This window comes from Acanthopagrus latus, chromosome 5 (genome assembly GCF_904848185.1).
Source record: "Acanthopagrus latus isolate v.2019 chromosome 5, fAcaLat1.1, whole genome shotgun sequence".
In the NCBI taxonomy this organism is placed as follows: Eukaryota; Metazoa; Chordata; class Actinopteri; order Spariformes; family Sparidae; genus Acanthopagrus; species Acanthopagrus latus.
Genome location: NC_051043.1, coordinates 15,944,979 through 15,970,465, shown reverse-complemented (window position 1 = coordinate 15,970,465; position 25,487 = coordinate 15,944,979). Strand labels below are relative to the sequence as shown.

Below are 25,487 nucleotides of genomic sequence, written 5' to 3'. Positions count from 1 at the left end.
TGCAGTTTCAGGCTATTTTAGCGCATTAAGGAACATTTGTTGCACATAAATTAAACTCAGTTTATTAGATCTGCTATCGTAAGACAGATAATCAACACAAAAACATGTATGAGTATGATAAAAGACAAGATTTAGTATGGTATATTGTGGTTTGTGATTTGTATGTGATGATAAATTGACTCAAGTGATGTCACTTGAGTAAAACGTGTAGTCTTTGGAGCCAACCAACAGCTGGACGGGGTTTGGAATTAGAAAGAAATGAGCATACCAGCACACTCCTCCTCTCTAGTGGCCAGCGGCTCCAGGCTACATTAGCCGCCTCTGGCATAAAACACCTAAATCTCTGACTGAACTGTTGCATTGTGGTTTAATATAAGCACTAAGGTTTTGACAAGGAAGACTATGTGCAACAAAAAGACATTATCTAGTATAGCTGCATTGATTCTCATTGTCCAGAATGAGTCCAGATGTGTTTTAGGAGTGCAACATCCTGTAGTGGAGGTTTATGTTGGAGCAAGAGTCGGAGCTGTACTCACTAGGCTGTCGTTGCTCTGAGGCAGGACGATGGTCTTCTCCAGGCTGCTCAGGACGATCTTCCACAGATCCTTCAGGATTCTCTTCAGCACTGTCTTCTCACAGACGTCGGCAAAGATGCTCAGGCTGGATCACACACAAACACCAAAACTGTGAGCTCAAGCTTGTCTCTGTAGAGGTCGTTTTTTAAGCATTTAGTGTTCACCAGCTCTTCCATTAGATGCTTTCTTTTCTTCTTTTTATTTTTAAACATGTACTGTACAAAGAGTGATTTGTGAATTGACGATGACATCATAAACATAATACAGAAAATTAATACATACAAAACAAAACAGAACAGTAATTATGGCTCTTTCAAAGCCAGTTGTTAATACCAGTTAGATGAATACAATATAAATAAAATATGTGTGTGTGCTCAGAGGAGAACCCTCAGTGTGTGTCCTAAATAAACAAGTTAAAATAATAATACTTTGTCTTGAATATCACTTGACATTTCATAGCATCATAAATCTTAATGTGTGTTTCAAAATATTGTTTTTTTTTGAAAACACAAAAAACTCTCTTTCTGTACTTTCCAGTGCTATGATGATGGTCTGGTTTGGTTTTGCTAGATAATGGCTTCCTGTACCTCAATTATAGGACAAAATGCCTAAAGTAGAACATCATTATTGTGAATGACATGATTAGATAAAATATGTTTCTCCCCTTTGTGATGCAGCAAGGTGTATACTACTATTTTGCCATCTTTAATCCACATGACCATTTTCATTCCTTTTTTTGTTTTTCCACAGTGATTCATTCACAGCTACAGTATGTTCTGCTTCTGTTAATCAGCTGCACCTACAGAGCCGAAGACAGTTGACAAGGACTGTAAAATTATTAAACACATTTTGACATTTTATCCTCCTTAATAGTGAAATTTGTCGCCACTACAGCCTCAACAGCCGAGTGTTAACTAGACTTTGGACAAGATTTTAGGATGAGTGTCAACTTCCCGCTGTGTTAACAAGCCTCATTAACTTGCCCTCCAGTGCTCCTGAACTCAATTAGGAAGAAGCAGAATTTAACGAATTCCAGTATTGACACACTACAACATTGGTCCAGTCTGGGTTAAATTACCACTTTTACCCAGCTCAAAGAAGGATGTTTTGACCTGGAGTTTGTGTTGTTTTTCATATATTACTCTTGGCTTTAATCAAACTACATCATGGTCACGTGCGACACATTAAAAGTTTTTCCAGTCACGAATGTGTTGTTTGGGGAATGAAACAATGTCAGATTCAAAACTGTGACCAATACACCAGTCTTAACAAACAATAACGTACAGTGACATACATGTTTTAAAAGAGGTTGATTATAAGTGTTTGCAGCTGTGCCATGTTTTACAGTTGGTAAATAACAACAGGAGCTGCTGCGTGTCTCTCGCTCTCTTACTTTCCATCCAGGAACTCCATGAGGGGCCTCAGCATGGTGTCAGCATCTGCCTCTGCAGTGTTGTGGTTGGGTGGGCCTTTGATCTGGTAGAGGATCTCAGCCATCTGACGCATGCAGCCGTTAATACGAGTCTGGAAACTGGAGGGAGAGGGAAGACAGAGGCAATATTAAAGAAGAAAACCTCTGCAAGGCTGGCGGAGGAGTGTTTCTGGGCCATATCGGAATACTATATATCTTTGTGTGTGTGTGTGTGTGTGTGTGTGTGTGTGTGTGTGTGTGTGTGTGTGTGTGTGTTACCTCTTGGCAAATACAGTGCTGAAGTTGTCCAGGACGGTGTTGAGCTTCACCTGCAGGTCATTGAGGATGTCAGCTGCCTCTGTATCCAACTACAACACACACATAAACGAATAGTGGACAGGTGAGAACAGGTGACTTATAGTCTTTAATCTCTCAAACAGCCTCATCTAAATTGTTAAAACCCCAAATTCTGCATTCTTATGGCCTAATCAGTGAGTTCAGTTTTCCTTCTCTCTCACTATTAAAGGAACTTCACATTAAACTGGTGCAATATGTAGGAATTTCAGTTCAAAGCATAAAGAATATAGACTAAAATCAGCAACAGAATGTGAAGAAATAATGTCTACTGCAGATATATAATGAAGTTAGCGTGCTTAAAGCTAACAGCAGTCAAGCATGTATGTATAGAATACAGTTAGCAGCAGTTAGCAGTTACTCTGGTGATGAGATATTCTGCCCCCTATTTGTATGAAACATAAATTAATAAACAAGTGGCCAATTCTTACATATCCGTGAACAATCATTTAGCAATGAGGAAGACCAAAAAAATAGCAAATGTAGCTCAGTGACACCCACTGATTTGATTTTAATGTGAGAACAAGCCAAAATTAAATGTAGTTTTAGGCGTTTGTACACTAATATGAATAGACTACATTTAATATGAACAAGACAAAGAAACACTGCTTGTATGGATGGGAAAAAATGATTGAAAACTGTAATTCTCTATCTTTATAGAGATTTACAAATGAAAAATGACATTAAACATAAGCATATGCCAAATGTGAACAAATGCATTCGTTACATTTGGCAAAAATCACCTGTTTTGGTGAAAAGGCTTGTGGATGCACAGAATATGTAGGTTTTATTCTTGTTCGCTGCATGCAGGTGTGCCTGTACCATATTTTTTGTGCATAGGAACATGGTTTGATAGGCTCGAAGGGTTGTAAAGATTTTGAAGTGCAGGTATGACAGTAGCAGGTGCATCAGGCAAAAATATGCGGAAGCTTGCGTCCATTAAACTGCGACATTAGAAGGTTACAGTGCAAGTTCACTGAAATAAGACTTCAGGTAATGTGTGGTTCTGGATCAAGTGATGGAAGTGCTTTGAAGTAACAGTAAAGATGAAATAACCAAAACCAAAGGTGGTTGTCTTTCGTGTAAGACTGAGTTGAAAACTTTCCCACAAACTCACTCTGAAGTACCAAAGTCAATATGAACATAAATATACAATATAGTTTCTCGACAGTAGATTTTCCGAACTGTGCACAAAGTTTGCAGCTACATACATTTGTATGAAGTGGATTGTACAGTATGTATGTATAAAAAGGATAAGATGAATAACACTGCATTCAATTCTCAGTCTGTGAATATATAGTGTGTATCAGTCAGAGCGACTTACAGTGTGGGTATATTTTGTGTGTGTAATGATGCAGCTGGATGACAAATGTACACAAAACAGGAAAGAAACTCAAACGCAAATCGAAAAGGTTGTGACTCAACAAGAGTTCATCTGTGAGGAGTTTGTAGATATAACGGTAGAATCAGATGAGGAGATCATTCATCGCCTTTTCAGACCCATTCAACAGCGTGTGAAAAGCGTGCTTCAAGTTATAAAGAACACCAGCACAAGCTCAAGGCCTTCAAAAAATATACCACAGGAGGTGAAGTAAGTCCATTTAGTGGAAGCCATATGATGACAGGAGGCTGTCACTCTATCCTCAGTTAACAGACTTGTTGAGAGTAGAAAGCTGAATCTGGTGAATATAATGACATACAATAAAACTGGTGGGAAGCACAGTGAGGCTGATGTTCAAAGCAGCAACAAGAAGGAGGAAGCTACTCAAAGAGTGATCTAAAATTAGCTGACTCTTACAAACATTTCCATGAGATTTGTTTCTGTTGGCATTTTCAGCAACCAGTAGCTCATATTTAAATGAGACCAGTGCATCGGAAATGTTGCAGACTAAGGAAACATGAACTCATTTTTGGATGCACAATTTGTCGGCTTAAGTCTAAACAGCTGTAATCATAAAAGTTAACTTCGAGCCAAGAGGTCAGGCTCAGATAACCTTTGTTATACAGAACCACCTGGAAACTTGGCAGGTCTCCCTATCAGCTTCCACAGCAGGCAGAGCCACCTGTTGATCAAACTCTTATGAAGCCAGTTGAGGGGAGAGTGAAAAAATCTTACTTTGGTTCTCTTCTTTCACTGACCCTAACAGTCGCTTCTATCACCAGTCGTCACAACTAAAACGTGCTCGTGGTTTTCAGTATTTGTTCATTGGAAATATGGATTCTTGAGAGCAGCTCTGTATCTGGTAGCCATTTGGTGTCCTACTCAGGTTTGAAGTAAACCTGAGTAGGACACAAAACGGCTGTCAGATCCACCTGACTGCATTTCACCCCAGGGCTGAAATGCACTACAGACAGTCCTCTGACCTTTGTGGTATAATTTTAAAGGCTTGATCACGTTGTGAGTCCTGTGTGTTGCAGGCATTGATGATAGCCGGTCTCCAGGATGCAATTAGGATGTTTTGGCTTCACTTTTGGGGAGCTGTCATGTTGTCCATCTTAATTGTTAGAAATAACATGCAATGGACACAGGAACCAGCACTTTTGCTGGTTCCTGTCTCTTTCTGAAGTGGTTTTAGGAAGTGGTTTTAGGCAAAAAAATTCAACTTTTGAGTTCAGATTGGTCAATTTCCCATGAATATTAAGACATGTTTTAGTTAATATTAGTGTGTGATCAATGTTTCTCCAATATCTTTTTCACATTCAGACTCAGATAAATTCAGGTGCAAGCTTTTAAAGATTTTTCAATACACGCCATGAATCTAGGCACTAGAGATAAAAACAAACAAAAAAAAAATCTAATTACAGTTTTGACGGCTTGACACATCAAGCAATGCCCATGATGCTGAACGTGGCATTTGCTAGCACAGATAATAAATAATCTGTCTTTTTAAATGTATTAATAGATGCTGCACTTGCAGCTTTTAGTGGTTCTGCAGCCTGCAGGATAAAATGGCCTTGAAGTGTCAAGTAGCAGACCTTCGATAAACCTGTAAAATAAAGCCTGATGCTCATGAGTATGCTGGACCTCAAGAATGCATCACATGTAACACAAGCCAAGTGGCTAGACGATTGCAAGTTACAGCATCCTATTGTGTCTTCATAGAAAGTGTGCCATCAATAACTGTGTTATTAGATAGAGGACGTTGGGCAAACTGCCATAACATATAATTGGACTAAAAGGAGGCCATGACTTTCAAGTGACAGTGTTTTAGTATCTTGGAATTTAATTGGGAAATGTTGCAGGGAGACAAGTCAGGGGCTCGAGTGTCCACTCTGCACCATCAGACCAAGTCTGCTCTTGGTCTGCATCCAAAAATGAAATGTACAGCTGTGTTTATGTGGGCCGCAAGTGTTGAACAGATTCAAAGATTCTTTACAGGCATTTGGAGGTGAGTGCACACACGAGTTTCTGAGGTGTCCTTGAGAAATGAATGAAAATAGACAAGATCCTCTTCAGTATTAGAAAGGAATGTGAATTGAGAGCAGTGTGAGTGGAGACGTATTGAGACGTAGTCACGCCTTAACTGGCTCCCCCATATTTGTTTCGAGTGTGATTTTGACATGGGGCTGACTGTTACATTTAGTCCTGGCTATCTTCCCTTTTTGTTTGCCTAGCTTTAACAGCGAATGTATTATTATTATTATTATTATTATTATTATTATTATTATTATTATTATTATTATTATTATTATTATTATTAGTCAATGAAGTAATGGTTCTTTTCTTTACTGTGTTTTTTACTGAGTGTGACTAATGGAGTGGAAAAAATACAGCCAGTATGTTTTTTCAAATCTACATTTCATACATTTGTATGAATTGGGCACTGACTGTGGCTATACTGCACAAGAGAGGGTTGTCATTTCAATTATGTTTTCAGAAGACACATTATATCGCAACCTTTCAGTCTTGTAGGGCTAGCATGTTGGCTTTTCCAACATCGTCTGCCTGCTACACAACATATAGTGTGTAAGTGCATAATTTTTGGTTGTTGGAAGTGCCTTTAGCTACGCTAGCAGTTTCTCTCCACTCCTGGTGTTCGTTCTGAGTTCGGGACAGATGAGCTTACAATTTTACATCATGTTTGATTTAAATATTATCTCTTACATAGCTAAAACTACCAAGCTTTTAAAACACTAACTGTAGAGGTACTACAGACTGTAATTATTCAAGACCTTGGGAGAAGGAAAGTGATGTGAATAAGAATGACTACAAAGAACTGCTTTTAAGAACAAAAGGACACTCACACACAAGCCTGCAAGTACACACACTCTTCACTACAAACAGATTAGTGTCCTTTACAAGAAATACAAGTGTTTGCCCGACTTATCGCACTCTACCACCCAACTGTACCTTCTTTGTGGCAGCTGTGGCCTCAGTCTTCCCGGAGGGACAGAAAAACGAGAAAAGACACAAAAGTAAAAAGAGAACATAAAGTCACACAATACTGTGAGGAACATTGATGATTTAAATAAATTGTAACATATACACACACACACACACACACACACACATAGGGTTGTACATTACGGTATATGGCAGGTAAAAATAGCATCACGGTTTGGGTGAGTTTCTGTGATATTGTCTGGCGGATTGGGTAACGGTGAGTGGGTGATTTTAATAAAAGATTTTTTGTTTATTGCCTCAGGTTTATTGAGATGATACAAGACAAAAGGGAAAACCAACATCACCTGATGAAAAACATTTCACTGCTATCTGATATGACACTGCTGCACACTAGATTCTTCCCAAACAAGGATGATTTGGAAGACTGCCTCATGTATAGAAGGAATGATCAGATGTAATTTAAGAGGATGTTTCATGCTGGCCAAACTATCCCACTATCAAAACCAGCAGCCTACACTGTGCACCTCTGTCCTAATCATTCATCTGTGGTTTCAACACCACACAAAGTGACATCGTAGTGTATCATAGCCAGCCTTTTGTAGCCAGAGTTTTGTAGGTGGCCTTCTAATGACCAAAGGTGGACATAACACAGATTTGTTTGAACAATCATTTTGAAGGCATTTACAGAAGATTAGACTTAGTGCTATCCCTTCAAACTGCAGTCTAATAGTGTCTCCAGTTTAGTCCAATCACAACGCAGCCCATATGTTAACGTGCACTCAGTACGAAATACCCAGTGACTATTGGTGGTCACTCAGTGCAATTTCCCTCAACTAGAAAGAATGGGGCAGCAAAGAAATCCTAATGACCAGAGATTCTGGTTGACAATCTATGGGGGCTTTGGTCTACAGTGTGTCACAGACAGACTCGGAATGGGAACAAGTCATACTTGGGTTCTGGTCCACGCCTCTCTTAAGCCTTCACAAAAAGGGCATTGTCACACTCTGATTGGCTAGGAGGGGAATCCCTCAAGCTGCTTTCACTCATTAATCAGGAGCCAGTCTCCCGACCCTGCACACAGGTGTTCTGAATCCACTGCAGTCAATCCAGAGAGGTAGCAAGTGCCACACTATGGGACTGCCACAGTGAGTTGATGAGTCAGGGAAAACTTAATGAACTTTCTAGAACAAATGACCCATATATAATTGTTTGGGCCCACTTGTGAATCAGGCATTTGTCATACAGTAACTTCTTTCTTCTTTTATGTTAAAACATCATGTTCATTATAGAGTGGGTAGGTGTATATTCTCACATTTTGCAATCAGTCGTCCATGGATGATTGCACGCATGCACATCCAGTTAAAAGTAAATCCATCAAGGCTGAATTTAGAAGAAATTCTCACTCATTCTTATCCCATACGAATATATGAAATATATACATACATAATATATCAAATATATACATAACACCCTCACTTTTTTTCACATTTTCATTTTGTCTGGGGTCACTGACGGCCCTTCAACAGCTGCTTAGTCTGCTTATTTTGGTCCCAGCTCTGTTTTATGAGACTGATTCTATCACCTTACAAGAACAACCTGCAGTAATAACATTCATCAGGTTAAGTGGAACACAGGGATGTTTGTTGCATCACGGCTAACAGCCCAATAGTCTAAATTCAGGAGCTGCATGAAAGAGGTGGGTCAAAGGGAGAGGCTCTACAAAGGGGAAAAAAAGGACTGCGACTGCTAAACAAACCTTGTTTACTTCCTCCTTTGACTGGTGATGAAAAGAACAAAACAAAATAAAAGATTAGACAGCAGCGCTCTATAGTCACGTCTTTCTCACCTTCCCTGCAAGATATTCTTAAGGGAATGATGAGCCAACACTTTTACTGCAATACAACACAAAACAGAGGGTCTATAAGTTCAGAGAAAATACACTTCATTCTCAGGCAAATATCGCCTTTTATTTAAATTAAGCAGTTCAGCCTCTGCCGAAGGCCAAATCCACGTTTTTTGGCAAACAGAAATGATCCTTTGAATTGAATTCTGGGACAAGTCTAAGTCATCAGGGGCAGCGGACACAGCGTGGAAGTGATTCACACACATACACACTTAACTGAAGTGCTTTAACACGTGATAAAAGTGCCCTTGCTGCTGTTTACAACGAAGATGTATTGTTAACTTACACCTCGCCAGCACCGGCCACTTACAACACACTGGCCTTGCTCCAGATTGTGCTGGATAGTTTTCTCACCTGCAGTTTGTCAGTGTGTTGTGTTTAGTTTACACTGGGAGATTTTAAGTGCGGTCGGGGTAAACAGGTCACACGATTTTTGGAAACCAGTCACACAAAGATGCACCTAAATGCATTCTCGCTCTCAATGTTTTTTGGTTTTCTGGGCTTTTTAAATCACATAGACCTGTAAGAAAGTGCCTTTTTTCTGTCATATGTTAGGAAGAATGTCTTTATTCAGGCATCATTTTATCATCAGCGTAGTAGCGCCAAACATGGCTGAAGTGACTACATGGTGATAAGTCAAAGGTGCAAGAGTTTTAGTTTAACTAATTATTAACAGGGTGCAAAGACATTATATAATGCATTCCACACGCTCCAGCTCATAGCTCTAAGTCTGGGCCACTAGCTGCACAGCTAACTGAGCTAACTAACTAAGAGCACTACAATGAGCAGCAATTAGTGGTTACTATGGTGAAATGCTGCTGTCTATTTGTTTGGAGTGGGAATTTGACAGCTGGCTAATTTGTAACATGCTGCACCTTTAATATGGTAAAGAAACTCTTAATTTTTTAATTTGGCCCCTTAAATTTTGTAGTTGTGTAATGTAGTTTTTACAGTTTTCTTTTGGTCTTAGCTTCTTTGTGCTACTTTTGATGTTTGATGCCTATGCTGACTGACCTTCAACAATGTTTAAAAAAATATATAGTCAGTTCATCCAAAGTGATCATTCAGCCTTCAGTCAAAGTGGAGCATATTGTTGAAACAAATGAATACAAATTATGAATGCTGAACAAACTGCAATATTACATGGCGTTGCAGGGCCTTTCTTCTCATTTCAAAACAAATGTTTACGAATCCCCTTTTTTATTTGTAAAGTGAGGATGATTATCTGTGTTATAAACACCCACCTGTTTGCTCTTATTATCCTCCTTGAGGGGGGGAAAAAGAAAGGAAATGTTCAAAAAGAAAGTCACCATCAATCCTTTTTTCCCCACAAACAAACTCCTCCTAATGAATATAATGATATATATATATATATATATATATATATATATATATATATATATATATATATATATATATATATATATATATATATCCATCCATCCATCATCTGTACATATTCTATGTACGCCGCTTAATCCTCTGCAGGGTCGCGGGGGTATATTTATATATATATATATATAAAATATGAACAGCAATTATGATGCCTCAATGAGGTCAATACATGAGTGCATTCAAAATGACTTCAAAGAGAGGGAGTATTACACAGGAGAGCAATTATGAATAGACTTGGAGAATCAGAAAAGCTGAACTGAGCAGAGAAGGGAGGTGAAAGGCAGAGAGAATACAAACCAACCTGCTTCTCCTTGTCTTTCTTTTCAGCCTGCAAGGACACACATTTTTCAGTGAGCTACACGCCTAGATACATGTTCACATTCGCACATCATAACAGGCGCACTCATTTCAGCACTTTCCTCTAAGTTCAGCCTCCCTGTTAGCCTTTCGTCCCCTCCAGACAGTGACTCACATATTCATGAAGCTTACTGCTGCTTTCAGGTGAGACCCTCACAGGAGCAGTTTTGCTGATTCACAGGCTTTGCATCAAGCTTGGAGGTTTACATGCCTCCACTGAGGGATCATTAAAACGTAGCTTAAAACAAGCATTGACATTTGATGGGTTCAAGGTATTTCTCTGCATAAAGCTCATACAGGATTTACACCTTCTGATATGAGACAAGATGCATGATTTTAGCCACTTCCATGGTCAACATTAACTTTTATACTTAATGTAACACATGTCGCCTGCGTTACCTATTTTAACATACAGCCTTTTTTTCTAAACCTAACCGAACTAGGACAGTTATACAAGGTTAACTTACGTGACACGAGGTCTAATGCGCCTGTCAGTGTGAATGGTCATATATGTCGTTTTAGGTGTCATTGACAATCCCCCCTTCAATCATTTAGGTACAAGCATGTGTTGTTATTAACACATCCAGCAGTTAATAACACCTTTTTGTCTGCCTTCTGTCCAATATTAACTCTGTTTCAGCTCTATTTGTCTCTGCCAACTCCTGGAGGAAATATCTTTCACTGCTAAATGCTCCACCAGTGAATTGCTAACTGTGTCTTGTACACAGTTAGTGTACAAGACACAGTAAGAGTGAACCAGCGCAGTAAAGATGGAGGTCGGACAGCTAGACAATAAGCTGAGGCTCTCTAGGTGATCATTCCATGTATGCTCATCAACATGAGTGAAAGCCTTCCCACAGACATCATTTTCACATTGTCATTTCCGACATTCATACTACACACGCAGTAGCTACACACACGTTCTCTACATGCTAAAAAAATTTGTCGGCACAAATACAGTGTACTGTAGCAAACACACCTTCTCCTTCTTGGATTGAGACAAGAAAGATGTGAAAACAAGAAAAGAGGAAGACAAATGACATAAATGTTAAAAACAAGTTATCCTTAAGATTAAAAGTGTATATGGGAGTCTTCGGTTTCTAGCTCACCTTTTCCTTATCAATCTTCTGGACAACGAAAGGAACAAAAGAAAGACATATTAAAAGAAAGAAAACAACAAATGGAGGGCATAAGGAAGACAATGAGATGACGTTGATGGAAATGACGGAAAACATTGGAAACGTGCACACATAGAGAATATTTGCGCTCACACACGCACACACACACTATGAGTCACTGTCTCACAAGAGAATAGTAAAGGTCATGGAAGATCTAGTCAACCACAATGTGCAGTGTTCAATCAGCTCTGAGGTGGCAGCCAGCAGGAGAGCAGAGGTTAGAGAGCAAACCTCCTCCTGCTCATCCTCACTGTCATCATAGGCTGAGGAATCATCCTACAGGAAGACGGACGGTAAACAATGGCTTAACATACTAAACTAAATTAATACAACTGGAATTAAGCATCACAATTAGAGAACTCTCTTTTCTCCAGGCTATTTAAATCTTAGGAGAAACTACCCGTTAGTGAAGAATACTCCGTGTGATTGTGCCAGCGTGTCTACCCAACGCCTCCCTTTGTTGTCTCCTTGTGAATCGCGAGTTCTCAACAGCTGTGAGAGCTCAGCATTTTCTTTCAGCGTAAGTTAAAGATAAAAAATGCTCCCCACTTCAACCACATTTTCAATCTTCTCGGAGAAATAGCAGGAGCCAGGTAGCACCCAGCATTTCCCTGGAGCCTCCTTTTGCTGCTGCTAGCTGTATAAAGAGGCGTTTAACGAGATGCTAATCTTTATTGTCGTCAGGCGACAAATGCAGAACTCCTCCCCAGAGGTGGAAGAAGCACTTGGATCTTGTACTTAAATTAAAAAAAAAACACAATGCCACGGTGTAGAAATGCTAAGTTACAAGTTCTGCATTTCATTTTTTAGTAAGAGATCAAAACATAATTAGAGTACCACAGTACTCATTATGCAGTAATAATATCATAATATTGGATTAAGATTATTGATTAATGTGGTCATCACTTTCATCGTTGAAGCTGGTAAAGGTGGTTTCACAACTTTAAATTGTTTGTCTGCTTGATAGCTTGTTTTCCTCTTGAGGTTCAATAAAGTTTGATCTTGATCTATAGTATTACATCATAATCTAATTGTTGATTATATTTTGTATAACTGGTTGCTAAAGTGGTAATCAATATTGTGGGGTAAAAAGTAGAGTATTTGCTTTTGAACTGCAGTAGAGTAGAAGTCAAATGTTGCAGAAAATGGAAGTACAAGTGAGTATGAGTAAATGTACTTAGTTATTCTCCACTACTGCTTTTCCCCTGAGAAGTCAGGGATTGATAGAACAGTGAGAGCACACAGACACAATGTCCAAGGTGTATTTGTTTTGAACTGATATAAGTTGGTGCCCATACAAATCCCACAGTTTCACCTGTGTATTTGGTTTTGACAATCAACTTAATGTTCTACACAAAGTCAGTGTCCGAAATTGCACCATGATATATGTTTTTCAAACAACTCCCTGCTCCTCTGATCACTAGTTTGGGTCGCATCGAGATGCTGTGTGCAGTTTTTAAAGTTAAAGTTAAATCAGAATTAAAGAGAAAATCAAATATTGTCTTCATTTCCGCTCAGTTCTGTATTGACGAAGCTTGCAGTTTAATGTTCTATTAGACACTACTTAATGAGGGTAAAAAACACAGGACATACACATACACAGGTGGGTCTAGTTCACAAATACAGCACGGCACACAAAACACAAGTCCTGGTTGGACAAAAGCCTGATTATTGGTTCTGACCAACCGACCTTTTCCTCCTTCTCTTTGTTGTCAACCTACGGTTAAAGACAGGAGAGCATGGGGACAGAGAGTGAATATTTACCAGTGAGAAACAAGCTGTCTTCACTCACAGTAGAGGCTACGTTGACAATCACAATCACCCCAGCCCAGTATCCGCAAAACTAATGAGCCTCACAGAAATCTGACAACGCGATGCCTCAAGCCATGGCTGATGCCAGCACAGAGGAATAAAAAACACAAAACCTCAGGGTGCACTCGAGAGTCTTGTGGTTCCCAGTTAACAAAGAAAGTCCCCAAGAAATATACATTAAAAACACCAACACTAATTTCCAACACTGCTAATTTACATGGACGGCATCAATTAAGCAGCATAAAAGGTTTAAAATGATCCATCGTCGGGTTCAAGCTTAAACGCTTGTTCTTTGGCCAATGTTCATGACTAAATATCCAAACTATGTTCAGTTCACACACAATCTCTTCTCCTGCATTACAAGGAGCACCACATTTAGCTCAACGAAACACTATGTGCACTTTTACTCTAACATCCAATTGGACATCTGTTAAGACAGCGGTAACTTTGGCCATTAACCAGCATGGTCGAAACGCTGCCGCACTCGCTACATCCACTGCTCCAAATCTGTCTTTCCTCCTCCTCCCCCTCCTCCTCCTCCTCCTCCTCCTCCTCCCCCACAGTCAACTAACAGACTAAACCATTTCACGAATCCATTTAGTGGCGGCTAAATACAACATCTTTATGCACAATCAAATTCAATTATCTGGCAGCCCACCGTCTAGTCTATTAAGCACTCACTAGAGGAGGGAGGCTGTGTTAGCACCCAGCTGTAAATGTGCTCAGGGCTTCGCCAGCATGTGGTACCAGAGGCTATATGGACGCTTCAGCATGGAGAGAGTTTAAGGAGGAGCAGATGGGGAGTCACTTAAAATTCAGCTTAAATCATCTGGGATGTATATAAAATGCTTCCCTATGATTATGGACACTTCTCCTGACGCAGGACAATTTAGACAACCAATATGTTTAAACCTCCATTCGACATAACACAGAGGGTTCTTTCGTTTTTGAGTCTGCACCTTTTTGTTTTGGTTTGACTATGAAGTGGATTAAGAAAATTTAAAATCTGTGATCCATGTCCAAAATCATATAGTTCTTTTTGTAAGACATGTGTTCAAAGAAATGGTTACGTTTTCCTCTTCCTTCCCTTCACTTAAGAATTTAATGTTGTAATGAAATTAAGTTGGGAAAGAACCACAGTCACTTTCAAAAAAACATTCTCAGATTATGCTGCTCATATAATGGACGATTCACTTGTGAATTTCTACTTGCCAGATGTCTGAACTAAAACTAAAACTATAGACGAAATTCTACAGATGAAATTTAGCGGGTAGCTAACTCTGGTACGGCTAAGAGACGCGCACTGTCCCTGTTAAATAAACAAATAAATAAACAATACAATGACTGTACATAGCCCCTAAAAATACTCTTACCTCAGATCCCTCTGAGTCTGAGCAACCAGACTGGTGTTGAAATGGATAAAAACAATAAGAAAAGAATATAAGACAAAAGTAATTAGAAAAAAAAGAATAAATGAGGTTTAAGAAAATGATATGGAATAAGAACTCAGTGGGAATGACCTAGAATCCCTCTCTCACCTTGGAGTCCTCTGACTGGTGGCCATAAAGATTGTCCCCAACCCCCCAAAACAAATGACAGTTAATAAAAGAAAGAAACATAGACAAAAACATAAAGATGTGATTTGCATGAATATTTGTGATTTTGCTGGCAGCTCTCGCTGAATCAGCCTACCCACCATGTCATCCTCCCCTTCATTGTCACTGACGGCCTGGTGGAGATGGTGCGGAAATAACACAAATTTAAATTATAGAATATGTGGGGCAAGAAAACAAACAGCATGGTATAAAGTATATTCCTTCTTACAATGAATCAATAAATTGCTCAGATTATGTAAGGACTCTACAGACGTACGAAGGTTTTAGCGTCAGATTAAGGTGGCGTTCACTAAAACAATTTGAGCTCAAGCTTTCATTTACAGTTAAGAACCTGAAAATTGATGATGATCTCTGAAAACAAATATTTGCATATGAATGTAGTATCTGTCAGCAAAGGGCAATATGTTGGTGTGGCAAACATAACATTTGAATGTCTTTCCAAGTAGTATTGACCAACCACGTTTGAGCAGGCTTTGATTACACACAAACCGTCTGTGTGGAGAGCAAAAGAGGCAGAATGCATCGGCAGATATGTAATCCTGGAGCCCATCGGATAACGTCTGATAACGATTTAGCTTTTAATGAGCTTTTCAGAAATGTATCTGCATTCATATGCAAATATTTTGTTTGTAGAGATTAGTCGTCTCCCAATTTGAATCTCACGTCTCCAGTTGCTAATCAGTCTGCAAACAATGACCGGCACATGGCAAGGCAAATACTGCTCCATAGCTCTGATATCAGGATCTGCTGGTCAAATCTCTTGTCCAAAGATATGTGATGGATCCTGAGGCTGGCTTGAACATGACAATGCCCCTGGTCAGTGGTGGACGTCACTGATACTCTTGTGCTAATTGGGAGCAAATCTCCAGGTTAAAAAACTCACTAATCCAGATCAGTGTCCATATTTTGGGATTAAATATTTGAAATACTTGTGTAATGTGTGGGTGTCCACATACTGTCTGCTATTTGCTATTTAAAGAGGAGTCTTTTGTAAATTCTTAAGCTTTCAGAATCTCTAACAAGCCTGTTGCAGCAAATACTTTGACTTGTCATAGCAGAAAGCGGTGTAACCAATAACAACACGACAAGGCTCAGCAGCCATGACTTTTGCTGTTAGGCGCACTCGTCCGTGACAAACCAGTCGTTTCATCTAAACTGAACAACAAGCTCTGTGGTTGTTGACCCACCTCCTCATCAAAATCCTCAGGTTCCTCCTCGTTCTCAAGCTTTTGGAGAGAAGCAGCAACGTGGTTGAGAGCACAGTACGTTTTTTTTTTTTGAACACATTAAATTCAGTGGAAAAAAAACAACAACATTTATTTCTGGGAGTGATACCAGGAGTCGAGTAAGTAGGAGGTGGAGGAAGAGAAAGAGATCTAGTCTATGTCTTGTTTATGGGTGAATTGGGATCAATCTAAAAATAGAGACACGCACAGACGCACTACTGGGTACAAAAAGGTTTGACAGTTGGCAAGAGGTTCAGGTCGGTGTTTGTTGCTCTAATGAAGTTGTTTATTATGGATTTCTGTGTTCTAGGAGCAACAGGGGAAAGAGGAGCGAGGGCAGAACAGAAACCTAGACGTACCCTTTCCTCCTCGGCAGTTATCTGCAGAGAGAAAAGCACACACACTCAATCTCATGTTGCGAAAATCAACTCCACATCCAGCTACATGAACACCTGCTGCTCCTTTTACACCTTCATCTGCAAACAAACTGACGAAAACAAGGTGAGCTATTGTTAGACGTTAGATTTCTCCACTAGAATTAGTCGAGCAATAAAAAAAATATATATCAGCTGGCACTGAATGGCGATATGAATGTCACATGAGAAATACGAGAAGGGGGCATCTTATAAGGCTATCGCTGAATATGTAATGTCGATATATTTCCACACAAAAACCTGCTGCTTCTCCTCATCGTGAACCCAAATACATACAAAAAAGGTTTCTTCCAAAAATTAGGTCACACCTGGAGGGCGATGAGTTGACCCAAATAAGTTTCTCTGTGTCCAAAACCGATGGGCACTAAAAGAGTCAAGAAAGATTTTTTTTTTTTCCTTGCAGGAATGTGTTTCAGGGCTGGGATTTCTTTGGCGAAAGCAGTTTTTTTTCTGCATCAGACAAATAAAATAAGGTTTAAATCAAATCAATCCATTGAATAAATATCTCGACAACTACATATTTAAAAATCTGGGAGCAGTTTTGAAAAGATTTTTTTCAAACACAGACAGTGGTCCTGATCACAACTTGTTGAATAGTGTCTGAGATCTGTTTCCTTTCATTTCTTGGGTGTGTTGGGGTGAGAACTGGAACATCCACACAGTGTGAGTGACAATGTAGAAAACACACGTAATGTCCCAGACAACGTCAGCGCATTTTGCCACGTTACACGTCTTAAAACTTCATCCTTAGTGTTCTCTACTTTCACTTTCTCAGTAGTGGCTAGTATCAAGTGTTTAGAATGGGAGCTTCACAGCGTCTTCCCATTTGAAATAAATGGCTTTATCAGAAGAGCTACTTGTGTCCCCGTTTTCCTCTGTCTGGTATAAATGTACATTACAACCTCTGCCAGACAGTACACGTCCAGTTTGCACACTTTTATGTCATTTATGGCAAGATGTATTTAATTTTATTATGACATATAAACAAATTGTCTTGTTATAACAATAGGCTATAGTATCTATCTTGTTATAACATCAAAGATTTCGTGCTATAAGGTGATACTGTTACATTTTCTTTCACTGATCTTCAATGCGATGTTCTTCCGTAGAACACATTCTTTTTCCCCAAAAAAACTCTGTAAAACAAAAATTCCTTTCAACCAGACTTTTCCCAAAACTTCTGTGTTAAAACATCTTGTGAATAAAGAGGATTGAAAGAGCATTGAAATCGTGCAGTTTCCTGTCTTTCTGTCTCTACTATAAAAACCCCAAATTTCTTTTGAGTTTGAACCACAGAGAAATGCCTCATCACAGAAATCACTGACAGCACGGTGAAATGAAAAATTTCAGACTGTCAGGTCTCTGTGGCAGATGACTGAAAACCAGTGGTGCAGGAAAAGTGTTGGGAAGAGTGTGCATGCGTATATGTATGTGTGTGAAACTCTTCATGCTGACCTGTTTCGCCCCCATCGACTCAAACATCTTCTCCAACAGGACCCTCATCTGCTGGATGTTGTTCATCAGCACACAGGGCTGGAGCGAGATGGATGAGGGAGAAAACAGGTGTGAGTGAACAAGAGAACACAAGAGGAGGGAGAAACAGAGGCAAGTGAAAAGTCAAGGAAGTCACAGAAAGCAAAAATACAAGAGCAAACAAATGAAAGTCAGGCAAAGAAAAGAAAAGGCCCGACAGGATGACGAAAAAAACAAACAAAAAAACAAAAGGACAGACAGAAGATAAAGAGTTACAGAAGTGGGCAGCAGCATCTACAACATGAATCCAAACCACCAAGAGCGTACGAGCCTCCAAAGCTCAGAGTCTCACTATAAATCAGAGATGAGCTCAGAGTGAAGCAGTGACACAGCAGTACTCACTATCTTCTCCTTCTCACAGTAGGAGGGGAAGCTCTTGGCCAGCAGGGCAGAGTACTGCAGCAGCACTTTGGTGATCGTCTGTGGAAGCAAGATCACACACATAGGTTTAGTTTAGTTGGTTTAGTGGTGGGTAGTAAAACCTGAGCACAGTTTTCTATGTTTGATTTGTTCGGTCTGGTGAAGACAGTGCTGCTCAAACGTCAGGCATCAAATATGAACTCTGAGACTGTGTGTGTGTGTGTGTGTGTGTGTGTGTGTGTGTGTGTGTGTGTGTGTGTGTGTGTGTGTGTGTGTGTGTGTGTGTGTGTGTGTGTGTGTGTGTCTTTTGCACGTCTGACTCTAGAGACTCTTGGACATTTTTCTTTTTCCAGTCTTAGTGGAGTCAAGTCTCTAAACTTTACAGCTGTGTTTTTCAAATCTTAGCTGGCTACCACTGAGGCGAAGGAGCAATGCATATGAGGAAATGGATACTTATGTCTGCTAAATATTCCTCATGGTTAGAAAAGTAGCAGAACAAATCAGACAAATTAGTGTTTCCAGCCAGATTGACAAAGGATGAAACCGGGTTTGTTTATGTGACAGTGATCACAGAATGCACCGAGCATTACGTGTTCTCTGACTTGGCAACATGTCTAAGGTGTTATGTGAAAATGTTTTGTTTTTTGCAGTGACCCTCCTGCCAATCACAGACCGTAGGCGGCACGCGAGGGACATGTTTTTCCCTCGGATCTCTCTTGATGAGCAATCTCTAGGCTCGGTCTACACAGCTTGCTCAGCCGTGGTGGCTACTAGCCCTCTCATACAGCGAGCCAATCGTGTGTCTGTTTAAACAAAAGCGCTGTTCTAGTTGCCAGGAGAATAAAACGAATGACATACTTTTTTCTAAATTGTAAAAAAGCGTCCAAAACAATTAACTGCCTTACTTTCCACACAGTCTGTTGTTTCCAGTTTAATTCTTCCATGAATTGTTCTGTCCAAACATGTTTGGGGAGTAGTGAACTACATTTAATTAACCTAGAAGTTTAACCACATTTTGCAGTAGCTTTCAAGTAGTTTAGCTGCATTCATATTTACACAGTAATTCTAGTAGTTAAATCACTTTTTTGCTTTTTAATCGATGAAATTGTAAGCAGTTTTGGCCCATGAGAGAAAAGGATTGATTTTCTGTTTTTGTTTAACCAGTCGAGGTTGACACTTTTGACTTTCCCATGAACAGCTGGGTACTTTGGGCAATAAACCTCTGTTGGCATGACAACTTATTTGTTATATTCTGTTAAAATGTCCTATCACATGCATCTCATCAATTTCCTCATTTTTTAAAAAGCAAATTGAGCTATTTTTTGGATGTGATGTTACTGATTTTGTTATTGATAACATCCAGCCACTTTCCATTGCATGTTACAACATCTATCTGCTGATGCTGATGAAACACAGGTACCATGTGATAGCAACAGTGTTTTACTGTTGGCTGAGAAAACGAAGCTGGAACCAATCGTCAGAACTCTTACACAGACATAAACAAAACAATCACCTGGGACCTTACAAACATTTCAAAATTAGTAATCCAAAAGGAAAAGAGGCACTTCTATTCTGCACCTTTCTACAAACTTTTAATGATTTGTTTAGTCTGTTCATTATGACCTTTAACCAAACTAGATTTCTCCCTTGGGTGGCTTTGCTGTAGTTCGACTTCTTCCAGTGAAGGTCATCAGTAGCACACGATGCTTTCTAAGCATAACAACACTGGTGGCTGTAATTATGTGTGGTATAAGTCAGGCTGAACAGCAGTTAAACTCAGAAATAGGCACAATGATTGAGCTTTGTCACTCAGTATACTGTATTTTATCTTAGACAGGATAACATTTTGGCCAGAATGGAACAAAAGGCAAAAAAAACCCCCAAAAAACCCAACAACACTGGAGATCCTGTGGACAGGAATATCATGCAGATTAGAGGGAGCGATTAATCTAACTTCTTTTTTATTTATTTATTTTTTAATAAAAAAAAAACATTTTAAAGGCACCCTGTGGAGTTTTTTGACCAGTGGTCGCACTGTCGAGCAATGTTTGTCAGACAGTTGTCTCATCTTTCGGTAACATGCAAATACCACAAGTGGCTATAACACTTTTAGGACCTTACAGCAGGAAATGCTGTACATCATCACTTGCTAACCACACTTGCATGCTAGCCTGGGAGCTGGAAGAATCACCAGGCTAATGTTTTTTTTTTTTTTTTGCTTTGGTAGATTTTAGATTAGAGATGGTAGATTTGCCAGACTGGTGTCTGGTGTCCCTTTGGTTCAGACAGATTTCCAGCTGAGTCTGCCTGTGCTGAGACAATCTCCGTATCTAACATGGGGCGATGACTGTAGAGGAGCGCTGCTGAGGTTTTTTTCCCTAATAAGCAAGTGCCATCCCACACGTTTCTTGCTCTGAGTGGTTGCAGGTCTATCCAAATGTGTTCATTTTGATCATGTGAGGTGTTTACCTCAAAATCTCAAGAAGAACAGGGCATCCATATGACATCATTCAGCTTTAAACTATTTAGTTGGATGTAATGTAGAAATGTACAAATAAAAGAGCAAGAGAGAAAAAAAGCAGGTCTCAAAAAATTCCAAGAGGAGGTATTTTCAAATTATTAATAAGGTTGCAAATCAGTCTCTCTGGCAAGTTTGTGAGGACACACATAATGCATGTTGGTGAGAAACAATGAATGTGATGTTTGTTTACAATAAAAATCCCACGGGGTACTTTGAAATAATTCAACAAGTTAATGTATAGGTCTAAATGACAACAACCAGAGTCTCAGGCCTGCTGTGAGAGATTTCCTACTTTCTGCTGACTCAGCCAGACAGCCCTCTTACACTCATCCATTAAACATGCAGCCTGTGGCTGATGCATTACTTAGTACGGTTTCCTCATATTGTATGACTCTGTCTCGCTTTTTGCCCTCTTCTCCAGCTGTCTCTGTCTTTACTGTCATCTCACACTTTTCCAAAATGAAATATATCGGCAGAGAAGAGACGGAAAAGAAGAAAGGTGAGAGACAGGAATAAAAAAGGAATCGTAAGGCGACAAAGCAGCAGGACAGAGCGAAAATGGTCGATATATGGAGAGAAACTGAGGTAAAGTATAGATTGAAAAGACAAAGAAAAGACAAGACGGAGAGTGCATAGATGACTGAGGCGGAGGGACGGTAAGAAGAGAAGATGAAAAACAAACTGAAGATAAGACGGGGGAGATGAAAAGGTGGAGGGAAAGATTAACATGAGTGGAGTGGCAGAAAATGAAAAAGGGAGTCAAGGGTTGGGGACGGAGAGATGGACAGCACAGAGTGATGGCTTACATTAGCCATTCTTTATTTAATGAGTCCCTTATTGATCGAGCCATAACACTATACACCCGCCCACACACACACACACACACACACACACACACACACACACACAAATATAAAAGCACAAGTCTTCTGCAGAGAGAGGCTTGTTAGGTTTAATTGCTATGCCTAAAAGCAACTGCCTTACATTAAATTTGTAGACGAAATATGATCACAGGGATCCAACTACAAAACACAACGCCGCGTATGTTTTGTTACAAAGAACCTGAAACTCCAAAGGCACAAAGGATTCAAGAGAATTGTGTTAGCAAAGCTCTTAAGATTAAGATGATTTAAAGCTCCACCAGGGAAAATGTTTGCTGGGAGTTATCAGTTAAGAAAAACGCTTTATCAACTCTCACTGGGCAAACACATATTTTTGCTACAGTTTCATCACAGACGGCAAACTCTACTTGTATGCAGGGAGCCATGAATTGCTACATACTGTTTCCAACACACAGGCAGATTGGTGGAGGGAGAGTTCACAATGCTGTCAGGTGCAGCGGCCTGCGTCTCACCTTGGCGAAGCGTCGGTTATAATGTCCCACCACCGTCGGGTCGGGGCAGTCCAGCTTCTTGATGATCTCAAAGCTCTGGTTGAGCTGAGTGAAGATGTCCACCACCGAGCTGGAGAACAGCGCGTGCTCAGACGTCTGCTGGAACTGCAGGCGGAGGGACGAGAGGACAAGTTGCAGAACTGTAGAGCTCAAGTAGCACTGTCCATTCTTACCGACTCACACTTCCTATCCTACTCTTCTCTCAAACCATTCCCATTTCTTTCTCTAGCTGCTGAATCTGTCCTTATGTAATTACACCACAGATTTCAGGGCTCTCTGCCCATGACAGTCATTATCATTCAGTTGAAATGTTAGGCCTGGTCTGGGAATAGAGGGCTTATTGAGCTCTTGCGCTAATCGTACATTCCTGTAGATAAATTCATCAGCTAAATGGTTAAAATGGAAATGGAAATGGTGCCCGGAGGCTTGGTGTGATAGTTTGCAGTTGTCAAGAGAACCATGCCACATCTTTCCTGAGTGACTGGGTCTTGCTGTATATGCGGTGGTCCGTCTCTCTTACTCTCAGAAACCTGCAGTGTCCGGATCCAAAGCCGAATCCTTAAAAGCCAAAGGGGCCGATAAGCACTTAGCAGTTCCTCAATAAAATCTGCCTCTAATGGAGTTGAAAGGGTTGTGCCATCAGGCTACTTAAGAGAGAAAAGAGTTACAGAATATGTGCACTGTTTAAAATAATTTCTGCCCGAGGTAATTCTCTGACATTCCCTAAATTTTTTGGATTGTATTAGAAATCCTCCAGTGCTATGCTCACACGTTTGCTGCCACCTCTGCTGCTGCTGTTCATATATAATTTAAATAGCCCAACTTCCACCCCTACATCCACCTGTCGGCTCTGACTCTACCGCCCCCTCTGCCTCCTGAGCGAGTGTCGCACTCATACTGGTATATTCCTTATACCTTATACAAGAGTTTGCTTACTTAACTTCAACTAAGGATCAGGATCCATTGGGATTTTTTTTAACCCCCAAATTTGATTGTCTCTGTCATTGTCTGTTGTTGAGGGACTGCTGGTCTAATTGCTCTTAGTGATGGAGAGCCAGCTCAGTTTGTGTCCCCGCTGTGCAGTAAAAAGCAGCTCTTCTCTCACGGCCAATGATGACACTTGGAGTGCCTCGAAAGTTAACTTTTAACAGCGTCCAGTGCCAGCCGTGACCAACAAGCCAAAAAAAAAGAGAAAGTCCCCACACAGCAGGTCTCTGAAGATAAAATGGACGTTCGGGACCATCAGGAGGTCGAGGGACAACTCTTGTCCATCATTCTGATGATCTGGGTCGGGCTGGACGAAAAGTGGAACCAGAATGAATTGAAGCATGGCTAAAAAAGTCAGTGAACAGAAGGTCACAAGGCTGAAGTGGTCTTTCATTCTGTTGAGGATGTCAGTGCTGTGGAAAGCTTTTATTCTACTGCTCAGTTTTTTTTCCCGCTCCCTCTCATCTTTCAGAAAAATACAGTTTCACTGTGCTCTCAGCTGCCGGCAGCAGCAGCAAATGGGCAGGAAGCAGTAAGACACTAGATGTGGTTCTGCTGTGTTACCAAGCAGGCTTTACACAAAACAACGCGCTCCCATCAGTTTTCCATTGCAAGTAATAGCAGTGAATTGCTTAGCGTTCCTTTACATTCCTTTCCTGATATTTTTAGGACGTGAGTCATCTTCCATTGCCTCTCATATCCTCCCTCCAATTTTCCTCCTTGTTATAAGCGCTGTGACCCGAGTTGCAGTTCTTCAGAGTTCGTAAATAAAAATCAAACAAATATGAATGTATTACATTCATGCAAGCCACAATAGCTTAAATCACGAACACACAGTCCACTGCAAACATACTTTCAATGGTGGCGACTTGCCAAAATATTGACCCATGTAAGCCACAAATATTATGTCCGACCTGTAGCCCACAGCAAACTAACTCCATAGCAACATATGCCTTGCTTACATGCCCAAGATTATATGAGTGATGAAAGTTTTGAGAAATATTTGTCCTTAATCACTTTCTTTCTGAGCCACTGCCGTTAGTTTTGTGCAGTTTGCTGGTGCCCGAGGAAACAGCTGTGATGTGTTGCCTAGAAACAGGGAGATGCTGAACATTGCCACGGGAAAAAAACATAATGGTTCGTCTTACACTTTTGACGGCCAATAAATTGTCTGGTGCTGCCAATGGCATTATTTGAAACCGCCTTGTCACTTGGAATTTTGTATTACACTAAATAAGGGCTGATTAAATCCTGGATGTCTTTAAAAAAGTAAATAAACAGACATTTGAGCCTTAAATAATGAATGATGTGCACGCTGATCAGACAGCCTCTTTTCTCTGACTCACCCCTTCTCTCTTGTCTCTCTCCAGCGCTCCGTGCATGAACTCCATCGACACCTCCTCGTTCTCAGCCAGCCAGGCCAGGACAAACTGAAGGAACCACCTGGAGCAAGAAAAAAAAAAGACACATCCACAGAACTACATTGTTAACCTTCTTTTCCATGAACCATAACTTCGATGCATGACACACCAAAGAAAAAAGAACAACCCAAATGTTCTGTAGATTCAGAAACCTTGAAAACCATCTTATAAAACATCATTTTTACAATATACTAGATATATGTGTGTGTGTGTGTGTGTGTGTGTGTGTGTGTGTGTGTGTGTGTGTGTGTGTGTGTGTGTGTGTGTGTGTCTTACGCAGGGTACTCAGGCACAGCGTCTGTGAAGGCGGGCAGGTCCATAACATACTCGTTGTAAAGCCACTTGACCTTGAAGTGCAGGTTCATGTAGTCTGCAGTCTTACAGAGCTTGTGCTTCTCGTGTTCTGTAAAAATGACAACCACGCACACAAAGAAACACACTGAAGTGAACACAAACACCACCAAAGTTCATCTCTCGAGTTCTGCTGCATCAGCTGCTGCTTTACTATTTCTCGGTAAAGATCTGCACCCTAGTGTGGTGAAATTTCGTACGCACTTTCTTAGCAAGTTAATCATTATGTATACACGTCCCTGTCCGGCAAGAAACAGATTGCATCCTGTTTGGGCCAGTCGTTTCTTCACTATTCATCAAGCTCTGATCAGAGAT

General features: G+C 40.3%; 1 protein-coding gene across 3 annotated transcripts in view; it reads right to left on the bottom strand.

Moving 5' to 3' along the window:
• LOC119019929 (protein unc-13 homolog B-like) overlaps positions 1–25,487 on the bottom strand; it is a 159,322-nt gene that overhangs the window by 6,451 nt on the left and 127,384 nt on the right. For 2 of the 3 annotated variants that reach the window (XM_037098922.1, XM_037098919.1), the window contains 8 exons: positions 25,098–25,224; positions 24,747–24,843; positions 22,375–22,518; positions 18,482–18,559; positions 18,062–18,139; positions 2,266–2,354; positions 1,969–2,106; positions 537–660 (listed from right to left, as the gene is read on the bottom strand). In XM_037098922.1, the coding sequence (XP_036954817.1) occupies positions 537–660; positions 1,969–2,106; positions 2,266–2,354; positions 18,062–18,139; positions 18,482–18,559; positions 22,375–22,518; positions 24,747–24,843; positions 25,098–25,224 (875 nt within the window). Of the gene's footprint in view, positions 1–536; positions 661–1,968; positions 2,107–2,265; positions 2,355–6,691; positions 6,719–8,441; positions 8,463–9,832; positions 9,854–10,284; positions 10,312–11,449; positions 11,468–14,703; positions 14,734–14,868; positions 14,884–15,026; positions 15,060–16,531; positions 16,553–18,061; positions 18,140–18,481; positions 18,560–22,374; positions 22,519–24,746; positions 24,844–25,097; positions 25,225–25,487 lie in introns of all 3 variants that reach the window. The other variant, XM_037098921.1, reaches the window with a different exon arrangement.